Source organism: Nomascus leucogenys, chromosome 2, assembly GCF_006542625.1.
Source record: "Nomascus leucogenys isolate Asia chromosome 2, Asia_NLE_v1, whole genome shotgun sequence".
NCBI lineage: Eukaryota > Metazoa > Chordata > Mammalia > Primates > Hylobatidae > Nomascus > Nomascus leucogenys.
In genome coordinates, this window is record NC_044382.1 from 1,562,757 (window position 1) to 1,581,124 (window position 18,368).

Below are 18,368 nucleotides of genomic sequence, written 5' to 3' on the forward strand. Positions count from 1 at the left end.
TCTGGGCTCTGCTTGCCCGTCAGTACCGAGGGATGGGTTGCACATTGCCCAGGCCAGCATCTAGGTGTCCTTTTCAAAGCAGTCTCAGGACACATTGCTTGCTGGCCACTTCTCCGCTGGTTATGTGACTGTTTCACCTTCTGCCTAGTCACTCAGCATGCATCTTTTATTGAACTCTGAGGCCCCTGAGCATGACTTGCTCGAGGGACAACCCCAGGGATCCTGAATCTGATGTGGAAACAGGCCTGGGGAGGCCCCAAGGCTTCCCTGAGAGTGTGCTGGTCCTGACCTTGTCCCCTTTCCTCCTGTCCGCCCACCTTGTTTCCCCAGAGACCTGGACGCCCGAGCCAAGAATGAGTGCTACCGAGCCGCGTTCCGGCTGCCCAGGGATGAGCGGCTGGACGGCCACACAAGCTGCACCCTGTGGACGCCGTTCAACAAGCTGCACATCCCCGGCCAGATGTTCATCTCCAACAACTACATCTGCTTTGCCAGCAAGGAGGAGGACGCCTGCCACCTCATCATACCCCTGAGGGAGGTCAGCATCCCCTAGTTGAGAGGCCAAGGCCTTTCCAGCCCCGAGGTGTCAGTGGGCTCAGGGACCAGCCTGTCCTGCTCTGCCCTGGCTCACTGGGGGGTACCTGGGAGGAGGCCCTAGCCCAGGCAGTCACATGTCACTCAGTGATGGGACAGGTGAAGGGTGTAGGACAAGTGAGCCCCTCCACAGGCACCTGCCCTGTCGGGGAGGCAGGTAACATGGTGGGGGCACACTGCTTGCCCTCTCGGGTCACTTGCCTAGTGGAGACAGGGTCTCCCACGCGTGAGTTTCCGTCAGGCCTGCCTTCCAGGCCCTGCAGGGCAAAGCGCTGCTCCGTGGCTGGGCTTAGAGGACCGTGTTCCTGCACCGGTCCCACATGTCACCCTCAGAGGCCACCTCACCAGTCCTCTCTGACACACCACCTTGGCGTGGCTCAGCTCCAGCAGGCCGTCAGAGGCCGGCCCCCGCTGTGGGGCTGCGCTGGCTCTCACTTGCTCCTCCTTGGGTTTCTTGGACTCCCACAGTGACCCTGGTGGGAACGAGGCCATCTGTCCACTGCACTGAAGGGGTATGGACAGCAAGGACAAGGGCCCTTGCCCAAATAGAAGGCATGAGACTGAGTCAGGACAGGTCCCAAGGCCTCCTTTTCCTTGTGGCCAAGCAGGGCACTGACTGTTTAATTATAAGAAGCAGCAAGTGAGATTCTTAACTTAAAGACCTCCCTGCCATTTGCACAAATCCCTCAAGTTGCAGATGTAGCTGAGAATAGGTGTGGGAGAGTTGCTGCCTCGGTTTCCCCAAGGGAAGTCAGAGGGAAGGAACTCAGAAGAGCCACAGCTCCAAAACTCCAGGTCGAGAGGCTCAGGTGTGACCCGGACCCCACATTCTGTTAGCACCAGGGCCCTGTGGATCTGTCCGGGGCACTGTACTGACCTGTCCCCCAGGCCTAGGGGTCTCCCTGACACCTGAGGCTCCGTTTTGCATTTCTCCTGCCGGGCCGTTGACATCTCAGGTGGTAGAGAGCCCTGGCAGAGCTTGGGGGGCAGGACGAGCCCACGCTGGAGGATGAGTGTGCCCTGGTGATGGAACTCTGCAGCTGGTCAGGGTGGAGGCGGCCTGCCCAGCCAGCGCCGACCCCTCAACACACCTGCTCCTCCACGTTCCGGCCTGCAGGCTCCTGTGCACACAGCGTACTCTGCTGTGGGTGTAGTGGACTCTTGAATTGCACTCCCAACCATGCCCTTCCATGCTTCCCTTGGGAAGTGACCCTTCTTCCACCCTTTGCCCAGGTAAAAGCCACATATCAGCCTAGATTCCGACCTCTCCCTCCTCCCTGTGTCCTACCTACAGCATGTGTTGCCAGCTCACCCCGCAGAGCTCAGCCCTTCCTCTCCACGGCCACCACCTAAGACACCATCATCTGCTTTAGCCACTCCCTAACCACACTTAACCCCCACCCCCGCTTTTTTTTTTTTTTTTTTTTGAGACACGGTTTCACTCTTGCCTACGCAGGAGTGCAGGGGTGTGATCATGGCTCACTGCAGCCTCCATCTCCCGGGCTTAAGTGATTCTCCCACCTCAACCTCCCGAGTAGCTGGGACAACAGATGCGTGCCACCACACCTAGCTGTTTTTTTTAATTTTTAACAGAGACGGGTTCATTATGTTGCCCAGGCTGGTCTCAAACTTCTGGATTCAAGGGATCCTCCCTCAGCCTTCCAAAGTGTTGGGATTACAGGCCTGAGCCACCACACCTGGCCTAACACACTTAGCCCCTTTATGACGCATCCTCCCACAGCAACCAGCAAAATTTGAAATGTCAGTGGGAGCATGTTGGCACCCTGCTTAGAGTCCTCTAGAGGCTTCTCCCACCTGCCTCCTGTGACCTGTGAGGCCTTCTGTGCACCTCTCCCCCTCTCAGACCTGCGCCCAGGCACACCCCATGGATATGTTCACACATAGACATAAAAAGTGCACACTCAGGCCGGGCGCAGTGGCTCATGCCTGTAATCCCAGCACTTTGGGAGGCCGAGGCAGGCAGATCACGAGGTCAGGAGATCGAGACCATCCTGGCTAACATGGTGAAACCCCGTCTCTACTAAAAATACAAAAAATTAGCTGGGCCTGGTGGCGGGCGCCTGTAGTCCCAGCTACTCGGAGAGGCTGAGGCAGGAGAATGGCGTGAACCCGGGAGGCAGAGCTTGCAGTGAGCTGAGATCGCGCCACTGCAGTCCAGCCTGGGCGACAGAGCGAGACTCCCGTCTCAAAAAAAAAAAAAAAAAGTACACACTCACCCCCACCACTGCCCAGCTCACACTGTCCTGGCTTCTCTGGCCTTCTCTTCCTCCCTCAGGCAGTCCTACACCCCTCCGCAGGGTGACTGCTGTGCCCCCACCCGTCTCTTCCCCAGCACTCACCTGGCTGGACCAGGTCTCAGCTCAGTGGCCACCTCCCCTGGGACCACCCAGCCTTCCCTCTTCCCAGCACTCACCCCTGCTGACTGTGCTCAGCTGGTGCATCCCTCATCCGTCTCCCTGCCAGGCCTTGGGCTCTGCAGAGGTGCCCACTGAAAGCCTGTCCCGTGCCCTCCACACCTCAGAGGGGTTCAGAGCCGAGCTCCAGGACCCCTGCTGTCAAAAAGTGTTCCCTGGGAACAAGTGCAGGGGACAGTCCTGCAAGCAGGGGACTGCTTGCCCTGCTTTAGGACAGCCTTCTGAGAGCCGGTGAAGGCCAGCAGCTGGGCTGAACACTTTACATCATCCTCAGAACCACCCTGCACGGCCAATGTGCTCCCCCCCATTGACAGGAAAAACGGGACCTTAGAGGCACAGGCAGCTTGCTTGGGGTTACGTGCAGCAGGTGGCAGAGTCAGAATATGAGGGCAGTCGGGCCACTCACTGCATTGTGCCCAGGAGAGGACAGCTGCATGACAGTCTGCCATTCACAAAGCATGCCCAGCTGCAGGGCCTGAGATGTAGACACCCAAAAGAGTTCTTCCACCTTCTCAGGTGACCATTGTCGAAAAAGCTGACAGCTCCAGCGTGCTGCCAAGCCCCCTGTCCATCAGCACCAAAAGCAAAATGACATTCCTGTTTGCCAACCTGAAAGACCGTGATTTCTTGGTTCAGAGGATCTCTGACTTCCTCCAGAAAACACCATCCAAGCAGCCAGGCAGTATCGGCAGCAGGAAAGCCAGTGTTGTGGACCCTAGCACAGAGGTGAGAAGCCCCTTGGGAGCAGCAGGGTCGAGTTGGGCCCAGGAAGAGCCAGGGCATCCATCAGCCTCCGCACTGGAGCCTGACCCCATGGAGCCTGCTGTGGGCCTCCGCCTAGGGGCAGATGTGTCAGAGCTGGCAAGAGACCCCTGGCCCAGACCCACACTGCCCAGCAACATCACAGCCTCTCTGCACCCCCAGCCACACACCCCGGTACTCCTCACTCCTGCTGGGTCCATTGCCCATGAGGAACCTTCTCTGGCCGTCCTTTCTGCATTGCCGCTGCACTCGGAGCAAAGCCACACTGTGGAGTCCTGTACACTTCGGCTTTGTTCCCATGACCTTCCCTGCCAGGCGTTCAGGCTGAAGTTCTTGACGGTAGAACCGCAGTATCACTATTGTACCAGCAAACTTAACAAGAATTCCTTAATATCATCAAACATGGTATTCACACTTCCCCGTGTGCAAGTGTACTTTTCACGGTTTGATTATTTGAACTGAGGCACACGAAAGTCACACATGTCACTGTTGGTTGATAGGTCTCTTAAATCCCTTTAATCTACGGGCGTCTGCTCCACCTAGCTCTTGTTTATTCTTCCACAGTATTTTGTTGAAGGAATGGGTCACTTATGCCGTAGAGTCTCTCATCGTCTGGTTTTGCTGATTGCATCCGCTGCGGGCGTTTAGCAAGCTCCTGTGTCTCGTTTCCTTTAAGTTGGTTGAGCAGTGAGACCGACAGCCGTGATCACATTCAGGCTCAGCTGATTTTGGTTCTGGCAGGTCTGCCTGTGGGCAGGCTCGAGGTGCTGTTTACTTCCAACAAGAGATGTCTGGCAACCGGCCACCTCTCTATGCTACCGTCAGTCATTGAGAATATGCCTGGATCCAGTGGCCAGTGGCCAGTGGCATGCTCATTCCATTCCTTCTTTCGTCTGGGAGCTGAAATTCTCCCAAAGAGGGAAGCTGACCCCAGGCACGGTTCATAGAGGAAAGGCAGAATACATCTTTTATTCTTCCCTCTTACCAGTTGTCAAAATAATGATGAGTTGGTTTTCTAGTGTCTTCCACATGTGACCGGTGAGTTTTTTGGTTTACTTTTTATTGTAATTATGAATGTATGGATTTAAGCAACTTGATGTGTGTCTTTCCACTGGAATCACTATGCTTATTCTATCTGTGGTCAGAGGGGCTCATCTGGGCTGGCCCTGAGTCCCTGGGCACAACACTGGTCGTCTGTGATTGCTTGCTTTCTGGTGTGACAAGATGGATGTGCTGCTGCTGTCGTTGAGTCTGAATTTGCAAAAACATTTGGCCATTAGAAGAGTCCATATGCAAATTCACAGATCCAGCTTCTCTGGAAAAGTCAGTGCCCAGCCCTACAGGCCCCATCCCATTGGACAGCAGGCGTGGGAGCTGTGGCTGTGTGTGTCCTCAGTGCTCTAGAGCTGTGTGTGGTCTGGCCCAGGCAGGCCTTTACATTGTCCGCCCCAATAATAGATGCTAAATAAATTACTACGTCGATGAGTGTGTGGGAAGGGGTGGGCGGAATCAGTGTGGATTGGAGACATGAAGAAAGGTGTGGAGGAGGTTGGGCTTCATCTGGGATTTCAAGGAAGAGTGAAGTTGGATTGAGTGGCAGGGGCAGTGAACAGGGTGGTCGAGCCTCCTCTGCCTCCATGAGGCCCCACACTTCCTGAAAGCTGAGTAAGCGCCCCTCACGGCCCCTCCCAGGCACTCGGCTTCACGCAGCCAAACATATTTCAGTGCATTCCTGTTAGGTGCCAGCTGCTGTTCTAGGCCCCAGGAGTAGAACAGTGAACGCATTGGACAGAGTGCCTGTTCACTTAGAGCTAATATTCCAGTGAGGGAGACAGTAAGCAAATAAACATACAATATGTCAGGCAGAAATAAGGGCTGTGGGTAGAAATAAGGCAGGATGAGGGGATCAGGAGTGCCAGGGGAAAGAAGGGGGCTCTATTTTCTCTCTGTTGCTCATGGGCAACCTCTGATCAGGCAGCACTGGAGGAGAAACTCGAAAGAAGCAGGGGAACCAACCATAGCCTGTCTGGGGCAGGGTGTCGGAGGCAGAGAGCACAGCAAGCTGGGAGACAGGATTGGACGTGGCACGGGCTCCTGGGACCAGGGCTTAGGAGACTGACCAGCTGTAGGAGGTGAGACCAGAGAGGTGGCAGAAGGCCAAGTCATCGAAAGCCCGTAGGCCCTGTGAGTGCTGCAGCTTTGACTCTAGGTGAGAGGGGAAGCCAGTGAAGAGTCATGACCAGAGGAGGGCATGATCTGTTTACATGTTAATGGGGTTACTGTGGCCGTCCATGTTGACAGTGGATTAGAGGTGCCCCGTCTAGTACAGCAGCCATATGTGGCCATGGAGCCCTGGAAATCCAGTGGGTCCCAATGGAAATGTGCTGTGACTGTTCAAATCACTATACACAGGTTTTGGAGACTTAGTATGAAGAGAAAAACATAAAATACCATAAAATACCTCCATCTTTTTTTTTTTTTTTTTGAGACAGAGTCTTGCTCTCTCACCCAGGCTGGAGTACAGTGCGGCAGTTTTGGCTCACTGCATCCTCTGCCTCCCAAGTTCAAGTGATTCTCCTGCCTCAGCCTCCCGAGTAGCTGAGATTACAGGCGTCCACCACCACGCCCAGCTTATTTTGTATTTTTGGTAGAGATGGGTTTTTGCCATGTTGGCCAGGCTGGTGTCGAACTCCTGACCTCAGGCGATCCACCTGCCTCAGCCTCCCAAAGTGCTGGGATTATAGGGGTAAGCCACCGTGCCTGGCCACTCCATCATTTTTTAATTGATTCCTGTTGAAATGCGAATATTTTGGATATATTGGATTAAGTCAAATATATTGTTAAAATTAATCTCAATAATTTATTTTAGGACTTTTCAATGTGGCTACTAGAAAATTTACAATTACATTTGTGGCTCTCATCATCTCTCTTGGGCAGTGCTGAACTAGAGAGTGGCAAGAATAGAAGCAAGGAGGCTGGCTGGAGACCGTCACAGAAGCAGAGGCACAAGATGATAGAGTCGAGCATCAAGGGTAGGAACAGTGCAGGTGGTAAGAAGGGGTCAGATTCAGGAGACACTATGTGTTATGTGGTAAAATACACATAACAACATTTACCATTAAGTACATTCACATTGCTGTGCCATCACCACCATCCATCCACAGAACTTTTTCAATTTTGCAAAACTGAAACTCTGAACCCATTAAACAGTAACTCCTCAGTCCCCACTCCCCCAGCCCCTGGCAAGCACCGTTCTACCTTTTTGACTTTGAATTGAACTATTCTAGGTAATGCACATAAGTGGAAGCATATCGTATTTTCCCTTTTGTGCCTGGCTTATTTCATTCAGCATGATGTCCTCCAGGTTCATCCCTGTTGTAGCATCCTCAAGATTTCTTTCTTTCTTTCTTTCTTTTTTTTTTTGAGAAGGAGTCTCACTCTTTCACCCAGGCTGGAGTGCAGTGGCGCGATCTCGGCTCACTGCAGGCTCCGCCACCCAGGGTTCACACCATTCTCCTGCCTCAGCCTCCCGAGTAGCTGGGACTACAGGCGCCCGCCACCTCGCCTGGCTAATTTTTTTGTATTTTTAGTAGAGACAGGGTTTCACCGTGTTAGCCAGGATGGTCTCAATCTCCTGACCTTGTGATCCGCCCGCCTCGGCCTCCCAAACTGCTGGGATTACAGGCGTGAGCCACCGCGCCTGGCAAGCTTTCTTTTTTAAGGCCGAATCATATGCCATTGTATGGATAAGCCACATTTTGTTCATCCGTTGAAACTTGGACTGCTTCCACCTCATGGCTATTATGAGTAACACTGCTGTGAACATGGGTGTACAGATGTCTGTTTGAATCTTTGCTTTCAGTTCTTTTGGGGACATACCCTGGAGTGGAATTGCTGGATTGTATAGCAATTCTATTTTTAATATTTTGAGGAACCTCCATGCTATGCTCTATGCACCAACTGTGCACCACATTTGGGGGCCAGACCACCAACTGTGGCATGACTCTGTGCAGACACAGAGCCAGTAGCTGTGCTGAGGCAATGGCAGGAAGGAAAAGGGGCTCTGATAGTCCTAAGAGCCAGGGAATCCAGAAGTCACCAGAATACCCCTCACAAGAGACTACTCAGCAAATGGAAACCTCAACAAGTGAATCTGAGAGACAGCCAGTGAAATTGGGAGCAGATTTCTCAGGCTCCAGGTTATAGAGGAGGCTTTTTTTTATTAATGGAAGCACAAAATCCTGCTTTATTTCTACCCACAGCCTTATCGCGGCCTGACATATTACACGGCTGAGGAAAGATCAAGAATGTGAGGGAAACCCATGCCCTTGACAAAAACTTCCCTTCCAAAAGAAAAGAGCCCACCCCAAGGAAAAAAGGACTGGGATTGAGCAGAGCAGGAACACTTGGGGTAAAGGAGAAAAGCTTCAGGTGCAAGAGGACTGGATTGAACAGAGCAGGGACACTTGGGGTAAAGGAGAAAAGCTTCAGGTGCAAGAGGACTGGGATTGAACAGAGCAGGGACACTTGGGGTAAAGGAGAAAAGCTTGAGATGCAAGAGGACTGAGATTGAACGGAGCAGGAACACTTGGGGTAAAGGAGAAAAGCTTCAGATACAAGAAAGAGGTGGCTGATCCCAGGAAGTACAGGAGCAAGGGCTCCACAGACTGACCGCAGCAGGGGAAAGACCCCTCCAGCTGTGGAGTTCAGAAAGCTACTCTGACCCACAACTGCCCACACATAGAACATCCTGCTGAAAGAACAGGAAAAGATGCTGATCACACCCTGTACAAAGATACTGCGGGGAGAAAGTGAACCAGATAACCTCCCACAGATAATGAAAGCACACCAGAAAAATATTCCTCCAAGCAGATGAAAACTGTGTCCTGATGTTTCCAAGTGATCTCAAAGGAATTAGAAAAACGACAGAAACTACTAAAGAATGGTATAAATTACAAATGTTTAGAAAGCTCGGGTTAAATTTGACTAGTCAACAGAAAAATAGGAAGAGAGTTGACAGGACTCAGGAGGAAATAAGAAAAAAAACAGATATTTCAGAAATGAAAATCAGGAACACAAGAATGGAAATACATTAAGATAAATAAGGAAGAGATAGGAGAAAAATGGAGTCAGAGGAGACTCAAACAAATAGAGAAGAAATTGTCCAGAGAAGGGATAAAGAAGTTTAGGCAAAGAAGATCCAACTTATATATAGTTGTAGTGCCACCCCACACCTTCCCAGAAAAAAGCAGTGGAATAACAGATAATAGAAACTGTGATTTAGGGAAAACTGATAAAATAAGCTTGAACTTGTATAGTGGAAGGGCACATTGAATGTCTAGAAAAATCAACACAAAACAGTCGATATTGACATATAATCTCATAAAACTATTCGATTTTAAAGATTAAAAAATTATTCCAGGCTGGGCACAGTGGCTCACACTTGTAATCCCAGCACTTTGGGAGGCTGAAGCAGGCAGATCACTTGAGGCCAGAAGTTCAAAACCAGTCTGGCCAACATGGTGAAACTCTGTCTCTACTAAAAATACAAAATAAGCTAGGTGTGGTGGCACATGCCTAGAATCCCAGCTACTGGGGAGGCTGAGGCACAAGAATCACTTGAACCCAGGAGGTGGGAGACGGAGGTTGCAATGGGCCAAATCCTGAGAGATTCCTCCTCAGAGAGGTATCAGACTTTGTGATACAATAGCAACATTTTAGAGTAACTTTTTGGTGGGGGTTGGGGAGGGTGTCTCCTGGAGTGCAGTGGCACAATCTCGGCTCACTGCAACCTCTGCCTCCCAGGTTCAAGCAGTCTTGTGCCTCAGGCTCCTGAGTAGCTGGGACTATGTGTACATGCCACCGTGCCTGGCTAATTTTTGTATTTTTTGTAGAGATAGGGTTGAGATTTCACCATGCTGGCCAGACTGGTCTCGAACTCCTGACCTAGGGTGATCCACCTGCCTCAGCCTCCCAAAGTGCTGAGATTATACAGAGTAACATTTTTAAGATACACAGTAAAAGAAGCTGTGACCCAGGGATTTTATACCCAGCCAAACTGACCTTCAGGTATAAAGACTGTAGGTAAAGAACACACAGAGGAGTTCAGGGGCTCTCTCAGCTTCTGTGGAGTCTGCTGGAGAACAGACTCCAGACAACCAAGGAGTGATGGAAGCAGCTTGGGCCTAAGGACTGGTGGTAACATTGATTATATTTAGCTGTGGAATTAAGGTTAGATAGTAGGAATAGAGGTGACAGTATATAAATGTTACAGTCTCTGATGATGGAGACATAGTACAATCAAAACCTGAGATTAGGGAGGTATATGAGGCTGGGCTTGATGGCTCACGCCTGTAATCCCAACACTTTAGGAGGCCGAGGCGGGCGGGTCACCTGAAGTTGGGAGTTTGAGACCAGCCTGGCCAACATGGTGAAACCTCGTATCTATTAAAAATACAAAAATTAGCTGGGCATAGTGGCACACACCTGTAATCCCAGCTACTTGGGAGGCTGAGGCAGGAGAATTGCCTGAGCCCAGGAGGCAGAGGTTGCAGTGAGCTGAGATCACACCTCTGTACTCCTGCCTGGGTGACAGAGCAAGACTCCATCTCAAAAAAAAAGAAAAAAAAGGGAAGGTATATGGAAAGATATGGAAAGTAGAATAAGGTCACTGATTGCCTTATTAATTAAAAATATATCCTTTTGATCAGATGTTGGCAGAGAGGGAGGAAAGTGGGAAGAAATGGCCTACTAGCTAATTTCAATATTGCTTGTAGTAGGGAATTGACATCTTAAAAAGAGAGGACTAAGGGAACTATATAATGATGTTAGCATAAAATATTACAGTATAAATATACGCTTTCTAACACAGGGAAAAAAAACTTGAAGAGGGGAAAGGAGACAGTGGGATTAAGGATCTCAAGAAATTTTGTATAAAGGTCAGCAGAGAGTAACGGAGGTAACTTTTGGGAGGGCTAGAATTTTAATTGAAGTTTAATATATATATCCAAAAGTACACATACAGTGTACAACTGGATGAATCTTAGCAGAGTGAACATCATATGTGAACAACACTCAGCCAAAGTGAGGGTGGGCTTTAGGGGAATAACAGTGCAATTCTGTGCTGGAGAGTGACTCCTGCAGAGAAGGCAGGGGATGGGGTCCAGGTGCAGGCAGGTGGGCGGGCAGGAGGGCACCCGTGGAGGGCTCAGATTGTTCCCATGTTCTCAGCTAAACAGGAAAAAGTGTGGTTCAGTGGGATGCAAGGATGGCAAGTGGTTTTGGAGGTTTATGTGGCGTGGTTACCTCGGGGAAGCGGGGAGGACCAGACTAGGAATACACAGGATCCCAGGCAGCTCTGAACACCCACCTGAGGCCAGTGAGCCCGAATGTAAGGTGGGACCTGAGCCAAGCTTCTGCCGAAAGCAGCCTGGTCCCTGAGCTCGGTGCCGCGCTTGCCACCTCGCCGGGAGCACACGTCTGCTGCACACCACACACCCGGCGGTCTGGCTCCTTCCCTGGCACTGAGATGTGTGATCCTCCAAGGCACCTCACAGCCTGCGAGCCCGTGTGTGTCCTAGTCAGTCCCTCTGGGGGAGCTCAGGGGGGAAGCAGGATCTCCAGGCAGGCAGTCAGTCTGCACTGGGGCCGTGCCCACTGGATTCAGGCAGCTTGTCGTAAACATTTGTTTAAGTGGACCCAAAATCCATTTCTAACATCACAGGGGGCAGAGGGGTAGACTGGGTGCGAACCTAGCAGCGTTCTCTTTTTTTTTTTCCTTTTTCGTTTTATATTAATAACTTTATTAAGGTAAAATTGATATGCAATACACTGTACATATTTAAGGAATACAGTTTGGTACGTTTTAACATGTATACCCCCATGAAGCCATCGCCACAGTCAAGATCAGGGTTCTCTCAAAAAAACACAGAATGTGAAGTGTTTTAGGAGGGCGCCCAGCACCCTGGCAGCTGCCCCAGCCCTGGGTGGAGTGGGACCGTGGCCACGGGACCAGAGCCAGTGGGAGGGTGTGAGGGGTAGAGAGCCCAGCCCAGGCCAGAGCCCACCATGGCGAATCAACCACCTGCCCAGCCAAGAAGCTCAGGCAGGCAGCTGGGCTTCTCCCCCACTGGACTTTGCATTCTGCCAAGACAGCATCACTCTCAGGCCCGTGTGGCACCATGATGGCAGCAGCAGGCCTTGCATGCTCCCTGGGTTATCCCAACACTCCTGCAGAAGGGCCACTCATTTCCTTGGTAGCAACCGGGTGACGCAGTCACCCCAAACCCACCCTGAGCCCAGACCAACGTCACAGGCCATCGCCCAGCCCTCTGTGCAGCCCAGGAAGCATGGGCCCGAGGGTGGGCAGGGATGTGCCTCCACGTTAGGATAGGGCCTCTCCTGTGCTTTGCACTGACCTCCCTCAGAAAAGGGCCCCACAGGGTGAGCCCAGAACCTGCTCCCTGAGGCTGACTCACTGGTGAGAGTGGGTTTAATTACTGAGGACTCGGTGTCCAGCAGCCAGAGAGGAGCTGAGGGCTGAGCTGCAGCCACAGCCTCCTGCCCAGCCAGACGGGCCCTTCTCCGTGCACCGTTTGCCCCCATGGCCCTTCCTGCACCGGGCCCTGATCCAGCTCTGGATGGACGGGCGCATCAGAGGCCACCTGGCAGCACAGTTGTTAGGGCTTCCCCTTCCCTGTTTTATTTTCTAGTCTTCCCCAGCTCCTCAGGAGGTGTCGGAGCAGCCCGCCAGCCCAGCCTCTCCCCTCAGCAGCCGCCAGAGCTTCTGTGCGCAGGAGGTGCCAACCGCATCCCAGGGCCTGCTCAAGCTCTTCCAGAAAAACTCGCCCATGGAGGACCTTGGAGCCAAGGGGGTGAGCCCTGAGCGCCGGCACTCCAGCCTCCGTCCAGAGCAGAGCCCTCAGGAGGAAAGCTGGGGCCAGTCCTGGGCCTGGGCCTTCCCTCAGGGCCCTGGGCTGACCACTGGGCAGTGCCCACCCAGGCTGCACCCTGGCAGCGTGAGATGGAGCAGGCGTCTCTGGGGGGCTCCACTGACCTGCTCAGTGTGCTGTTTGCACACTCCAGGCCTCTGAAGGGAAGGGTCCTCCCGCTGAGGAGCTGGTCTCCTGAGCCTTGGGAGGTGTGGCTCAGCGTGGCCTGGTCTTTCCCAGGAATCCTGAGGAAGGCCACACTTGCTGGCCAGCACTGTCTGGAGTGTTCACGAGGCTTTCGCTGTGGCCTAGGCCTCAGCACTCAGATGTGCTTCGGCCCCCAGGCTCCCTGATGCGCTTTTCCCTCAGGCCAAGGAGAAGATGAAGGAGGAATCATGGCACATCCACTTCTTCGAGTATGGGCGTGGTGTGTGCATGTACCGCACAGCCAAGACACGGGCACTGGTCCTGAAGGGCATCCCTGAGAGCCTCCGGGGAGAGCTGTGGCTCCTCTTCTCCGGTGAGTGGGATGCAGCCGCCCCAGCCTCAGCTCAGCCAGTCAGCCCCCAAGCTCTCCCCATGTGAGCTCGTCTAGTCCTGAGCCGGCCTGGAGTTGGCCAGGCAGGAGCTCCCAGCTCTTTCACACAGCCGGGAGCCGAGCTCTGGGCTCAGGCCCGGGGCCCAACCAGAAGGAGCGTCCCGAGGGACAGAGGCTGGGGGATGGGCACTCTGCTGGCCGGGTGGTGCCCTCCCGCCCACAGTGGGAGGGAAACAGGTCCCCTAGAGGCCTCCTTTCCTTGGGACAGGCTCTGACAGCATTCACACCCGTGGTTTCTGGAGGAGGCAAGTCAGCCAATTGAACTTTCGGGTACAGCAACCTCCCAGGAGCACAAGGGAAACCTTTTCTCCCAGTTTGTGCTTGACCCCAAGCCCCACCTCTCCTCTGTGGGCACCCGGTGTCTCCAACCTGCCCTGTTACTGCCCCCAAAGTACCAGAGGAAGGACAGACAGCTGGCACCCGTGTCTCCCTAGGGGCCTGGAATGAGATGGTGACTCACCCCGGGTACTACGCTGAGCTGGTGGAGAAGTCCACTGGCAAGTACAGCCTGGCCACGGAGGAGATCGAGCGAGACCTGCACCGTTCCATGCCCGAGCACCCTGCCTTCCAGAACGAGCTCGGGATTGCTGCCCTCCGGCGGGTGCTGACTGCCTATGCCTTCCGAAACCCCACCATCGGCTACTGCCAGGTAAGGGGCCTGACGGGGGCCCAGAGACGGCATCTGCCACGAGAGGCTCACAGGAGCAGGCCCCTGTGGTCCCAGGCCTGTGTGGTAACCCTGCCTCGTGTCCCAAGGAAGCAGCCCGGCTGCAGAAAAAGACGTAATTTAAAAACAGTATTAATTGCTCATCTCATCCCCATGCCGAATAGAAGTTGTCCTCTTTGTACTTTTCTCTGAGTCCCAGCAGCATTTGATTGTGTTATGTGTTTGGTAAAATAGGTATACAGAACATAAAATTTCCCATCTTCACTATTTTTAAGTGTACAGCTCAGTGCTTTAAGCACATTCACACTGTTGTATACCCGCCACCGCCATCCATCCCCAGACCTCTTTTCATCTTGGAAAACCAAAGCTCTGTGCCCATTAAACATGCCCCAACCACCATTAGCAACCACTGTTCTTTCCGTTGCTATGAATTTGACAACTGTGTCTCGTATAAGTGAAATATACAGCATTTACCTTACTGTGCCTGGCTTATTTCACTTAGCGTGATATCCTCAAGGGTCATCCATGTCACATGAATGTGTCGGAATTTCCTTTCTTTCTAAGGCTCAATCATATTACATAGACCACATTTTCTTTTCTTTTCTTTTTTTTTTTTTTTTTTTTGAGGTAGAATCTCACTCTTGTTTCCCAGGCTGGAGTGCAGTGGCGCAGTCTCAGCTCACTGCAACCTCCACTTCCCAGGTTCAAGCGATTCTCCTGCCTAAGCCTCTTGAGTAGCTGGGGTTACATACAGGCATGTGCCACCACGCCCAGCTAATGTTTTGTATTTTTAGTGGAGAGTGGGTTTCACCAGGTTGGACAGGGTGGTCTCGATCTCTTGACCTCATGACCCACCTGCCTTGGCCTCCCAAAGTGCTGGGATTACAGACATGAGCCACTGCACCCAGCTTTTTTTTTTTTTTTTTTTTTTTTCCTGAGACAGTTTCACTCTTGTTGCCCAGGCTAGGGTGCAATGGCGTGATCCCGGCTTACTGCAACCTCCGCCTCCCGGGTTCAAGCAATTCTCCTCCCTTAGCCTCCTGAGTAGCTGGGACTACAGGTGCGGTGCCACCACACCAGGCTAATTTTTGTATTTTTAGTAGAGATGGGTTTTCGCCACGTTGGTCAGGCTGGTCTCGAGCTCCTGACCTCGTGATCCGCCCGCCTTGGCCTCCCAAAGTGCTGGGATTGCAGGCGTGAGCCACCGTGCCCAGCTCAACAACATTTATTTAAGAGACTGTCCTTTTTCCACTGTGTGTTCCTAGCACTTTTGCCCAAAATAATTTGACTGTAAATTTTTTTGTTTTTTTGAGATGGAGTCTTGCTCTGTTGCCCAGGCTGGAGTGCAGTGGCGCGATCTCAGCTCACCGCAACCTCCGCCTCCCAGGTTCAAGTGATTCTCCTACCTCAGCCTCTCGAGTAGCTGGGATTACAGGCATGTGCCACCACACCCAGCTTTTGTATTTTTAATAGAGAACGGGATTTTGCCATGTTGGCCAGTCTGGTCTTGAACTCCTGACATCAGGTGATCCACCTGCCTTGGCCTCTCGAAGTGCTGGGATTACAGATGTGAGCCACTGTGCCTGGCCAGTATTTCTATTTTTAATTTATTTTAAATTATTATTATTTTTAGAGACGGGGTCTTGCTATGTTGTCTAGGCTGGTCTCAAGCTCCTTGGACCAGGGGATCCTCCTGCCTCAGCCTCCCAGGGCATCTACCACCATTCCCAGCTAGCTTTTTCTGTAGACATGGGGTCTCACCATCTTGCCCAGACTGGCTTCAAACTCCTAGGCTCAAGTGATCTTTCTGCCTCAGCCTCTCAAAGTGCTGGGATTACAGGCATGAGCCACCAGCCACCACTCCTGGGCACTTTTTTTTTTTTTTTTTTTGAGACAGGATCTCTGTCTGTTGCCCACACTGGAGCTCAGTGGCATGACCATGGCTCACTGCAGCCTCCATCTACTGGGCTCAATTGATCCTCCCACTTCAGCCTCCTGGGTAGCTGGAACCACAGGTACACACCACCACGCCCAGCTATTTTTTGTATTTTTTGTAGAGACGGGGTCTCACTGTGTGGCCCAGGCTGGTCTTGAACTCCTGGGCTCAAGTGATCCGACCTCCTCAGCCTCCTAAAGTGCTAGGATTATAAAGCGTGAGCTACTGTGGCCTGGCCTATTTTTAATTTTTTGAGGAACTCCATACTTCTTCCCCAGCAGCTACACCATTTTATATTCCCACCAGCAATTCACAAGGGCTTCGATTTCTCCACATCCTCATCAACACTTGCTATGTTCTGTTGTTGTTAGAGTGATGGGCATGAGGGTATCTAATTGTACTTTAGGTTAGCATTTCTGGCAGCTTTTGATTTTAAATCTAGGCGTTTTCCTGGCCGAGTCAAATGGCTGTTTGCCTTAAAGGTCTTGTTAGCAGCTAGGGCCGTGTGTGGTCCTAGTTCTGCACCGAGTGAGTGGCCCTGGTGTGGGGCTCCGGCCATGTGGCTCACCTCCACATCAGCTTGGTCACACATCCCACCTCCAACACCCAACACCACTCTGCAGAAGTGTGATGTGTTGATGTCCACCTTCTCTGGTTTCCCAGTGCCTTCTGACCCAGTTTGAAGGAGTTGGTCGACTCTGTTCCATCAGTTTCCTACAAATTGCCCTTTGGCATTTCCCGGAGTTGGGTAGGGGCAGTTTCTCATTACCGGATGGGCAGCCCTCCTGAAGAGGCAGACTTGCTTGTAGAAGGAGGCCATTAATCTTCACCATGAGAACCTGAAAAATAATAAAAATAGCAACAACAAAAAGAAGATCATGTGGGCCCTTGCAGGGAGGGGGCGGCTGGGAGGGGTGGGGAGAGACAGTTTTATTTGCTGGCCAGCAGTGCAAGCCTTCCCCGGCTGTCTCTGTGCCCGGCAGGCAATGAACATCGTGACCTCGGTGCTTCTGCTCTATGGCAGTGAGGAGGAGGCCTTCTGGCTCCTGGTGGCCCTGTGCGAGCGCATGCTGCCCGACTACTACAACACCAGGGTGGTGGGTGAGTGTCCCCGGGTGCTGCCTCGCCTGGGTCCCCAGGTGCCTGCTGGTTCCACGAGGGTGGCAGCCCTTCCCAGGCCGAGCTCCAGGCTTCACGTGGGTTCCCTAGGAGTTAGAAGGTAGTATTACACATTCGGTGGTTTATAAAAGTCCCCTCAGAGCCTAAATTCCTATCCATCTAACTATCTGTCAACTTTCTGATTATAGAAAATTGCAAACATCAAAACTAGAGAGTATATATCCCCCATGTAACCTGATGCTCAACTTTACTGAACTCACATCCAGTGAAATCTGTTATTAAGTGGAAATGGACTTGCAAGAGTGTTAATTAGGTTCATATTTTAGCGTGTTATCCTGTCCTTCCCCTGCCGTCTGGTGTTTGGAGTTACCACTCTTGGGGTGCTTCAGAGCTGCATCTATTCACAGTCATCAGGATGGGACAGAGTCACTGAGGGCGCTGTTTACCTCTCATGCCTTAGGGAGAAATCAGTATTTCCCCAAAATAAAATTCAAGTGTAGTAGAAGAAATAGTTATTTCACCCAGTGGTTTGGGAGCTGTAGAGAGAAGACTTGAAGGGTTTTTTCATCCTTGTTTTCTCCCGGCACTCCAAGTCTCCTTCAGCCCTCACCAAAGAGCTGGCAGGGCTGGAGTGGCCAGGGCTCGTAGGCTGCAGGCCATGGGGTGGGCTCACTGTCAGCCTCGCTTATCCTGCCCGCAGGAGCCCTGGTGGACCAAGGCATCTTCGAAGAGCTCACGAGAGACTTCCTGCCGCAGCTCTCAGAGAAGATGCAGGACCTGGGGGTGATCTCCAGCATCTCGCTGTCCTGGTTCCTGACCCTCTTCCTCAGCGTCATGCCCTTCGAGAGCGCCGTGGTCATCGTCGACTGCTTTTTCTATGAGGGCATCAAGGTGATCCTGCAGGTGGCCCTGGCCGTCCTGGACGCCAACATGGAGCAGCTGCTGGGCTGCAGCGACGAGGGCGAGGCCATGACCATGCTGGGCAGGTGACATGCCGGGGTCCTTCTCCTGCCGGGGGCTCACAGCAGAACCCCTCACCAGCCCTGGGCACTGTCCAGTCAGCCTGAAGTGACGGTGCCCACCAAGTGCCAGGCTGCAGCTGGACCCAGGGGCGCTCTGGGGTCAGGAGCCGGCTCCTTTCTAGTGGGAGATGAAGCAGCGCTCAGTGACAGGTGCCAGGAGGAGTAAGGCAGGCACTGCGGGCAGAGCACGCTGGCTGGAGGGCCGCCACTCAGATGTGGGGTTGGGGATGCTTCCCCTGGGGGCAACCCAGAGCCAAGATCCAGTGACCACAATTCCAGTTGGTGGCACAGCTGGGCATTTCATG

At 52.5% G+C, this 18,368-nt stretch overlaps 1 protein-coding gene across 3 annotated transcripts in view; it reads left to right on the forward strand.

Annotated features, from left to right (window-relative positions):
• The window catches only part of TBC1D9B (TBC1 domain family member 9B), a 44,954-nt gene that overhangs the window by 14,755 nt on the left and 11,831 nt on the right, over positions 1–18,368 (forward strand). For all 3 annotated transcript variants that reach the window (XM_030824311.1, XM_030824319.1, XM_030824327.1), the window contains 7 exons: positions 331–538; positions 3,546–3,755; positions 12,503–12,664; positions 13,091–13,241; positions 13,754–13,968; positions 16,906–17,023; positions 17,742–18,027. In XM_030824311.1, coding sequence (XP_030680171.1) covers positions 331–538; positions 3,546–3,755; positions 12,503–12,664; positions 13,091–13,241; positions 13,754–13,968; positions 16,906–17,023; positions 17,742–18,027 — 1,350 coding nt within the window. The remainder of the gene's footprint in view (positions 1–330; positions 539–3,545; positions 3,756–12,502; positions 12,665–13,090; positions 13,242–13,753; positions 13,969–16,905; positions 17,024–17,741; positions 18,028–18,368) is intronic.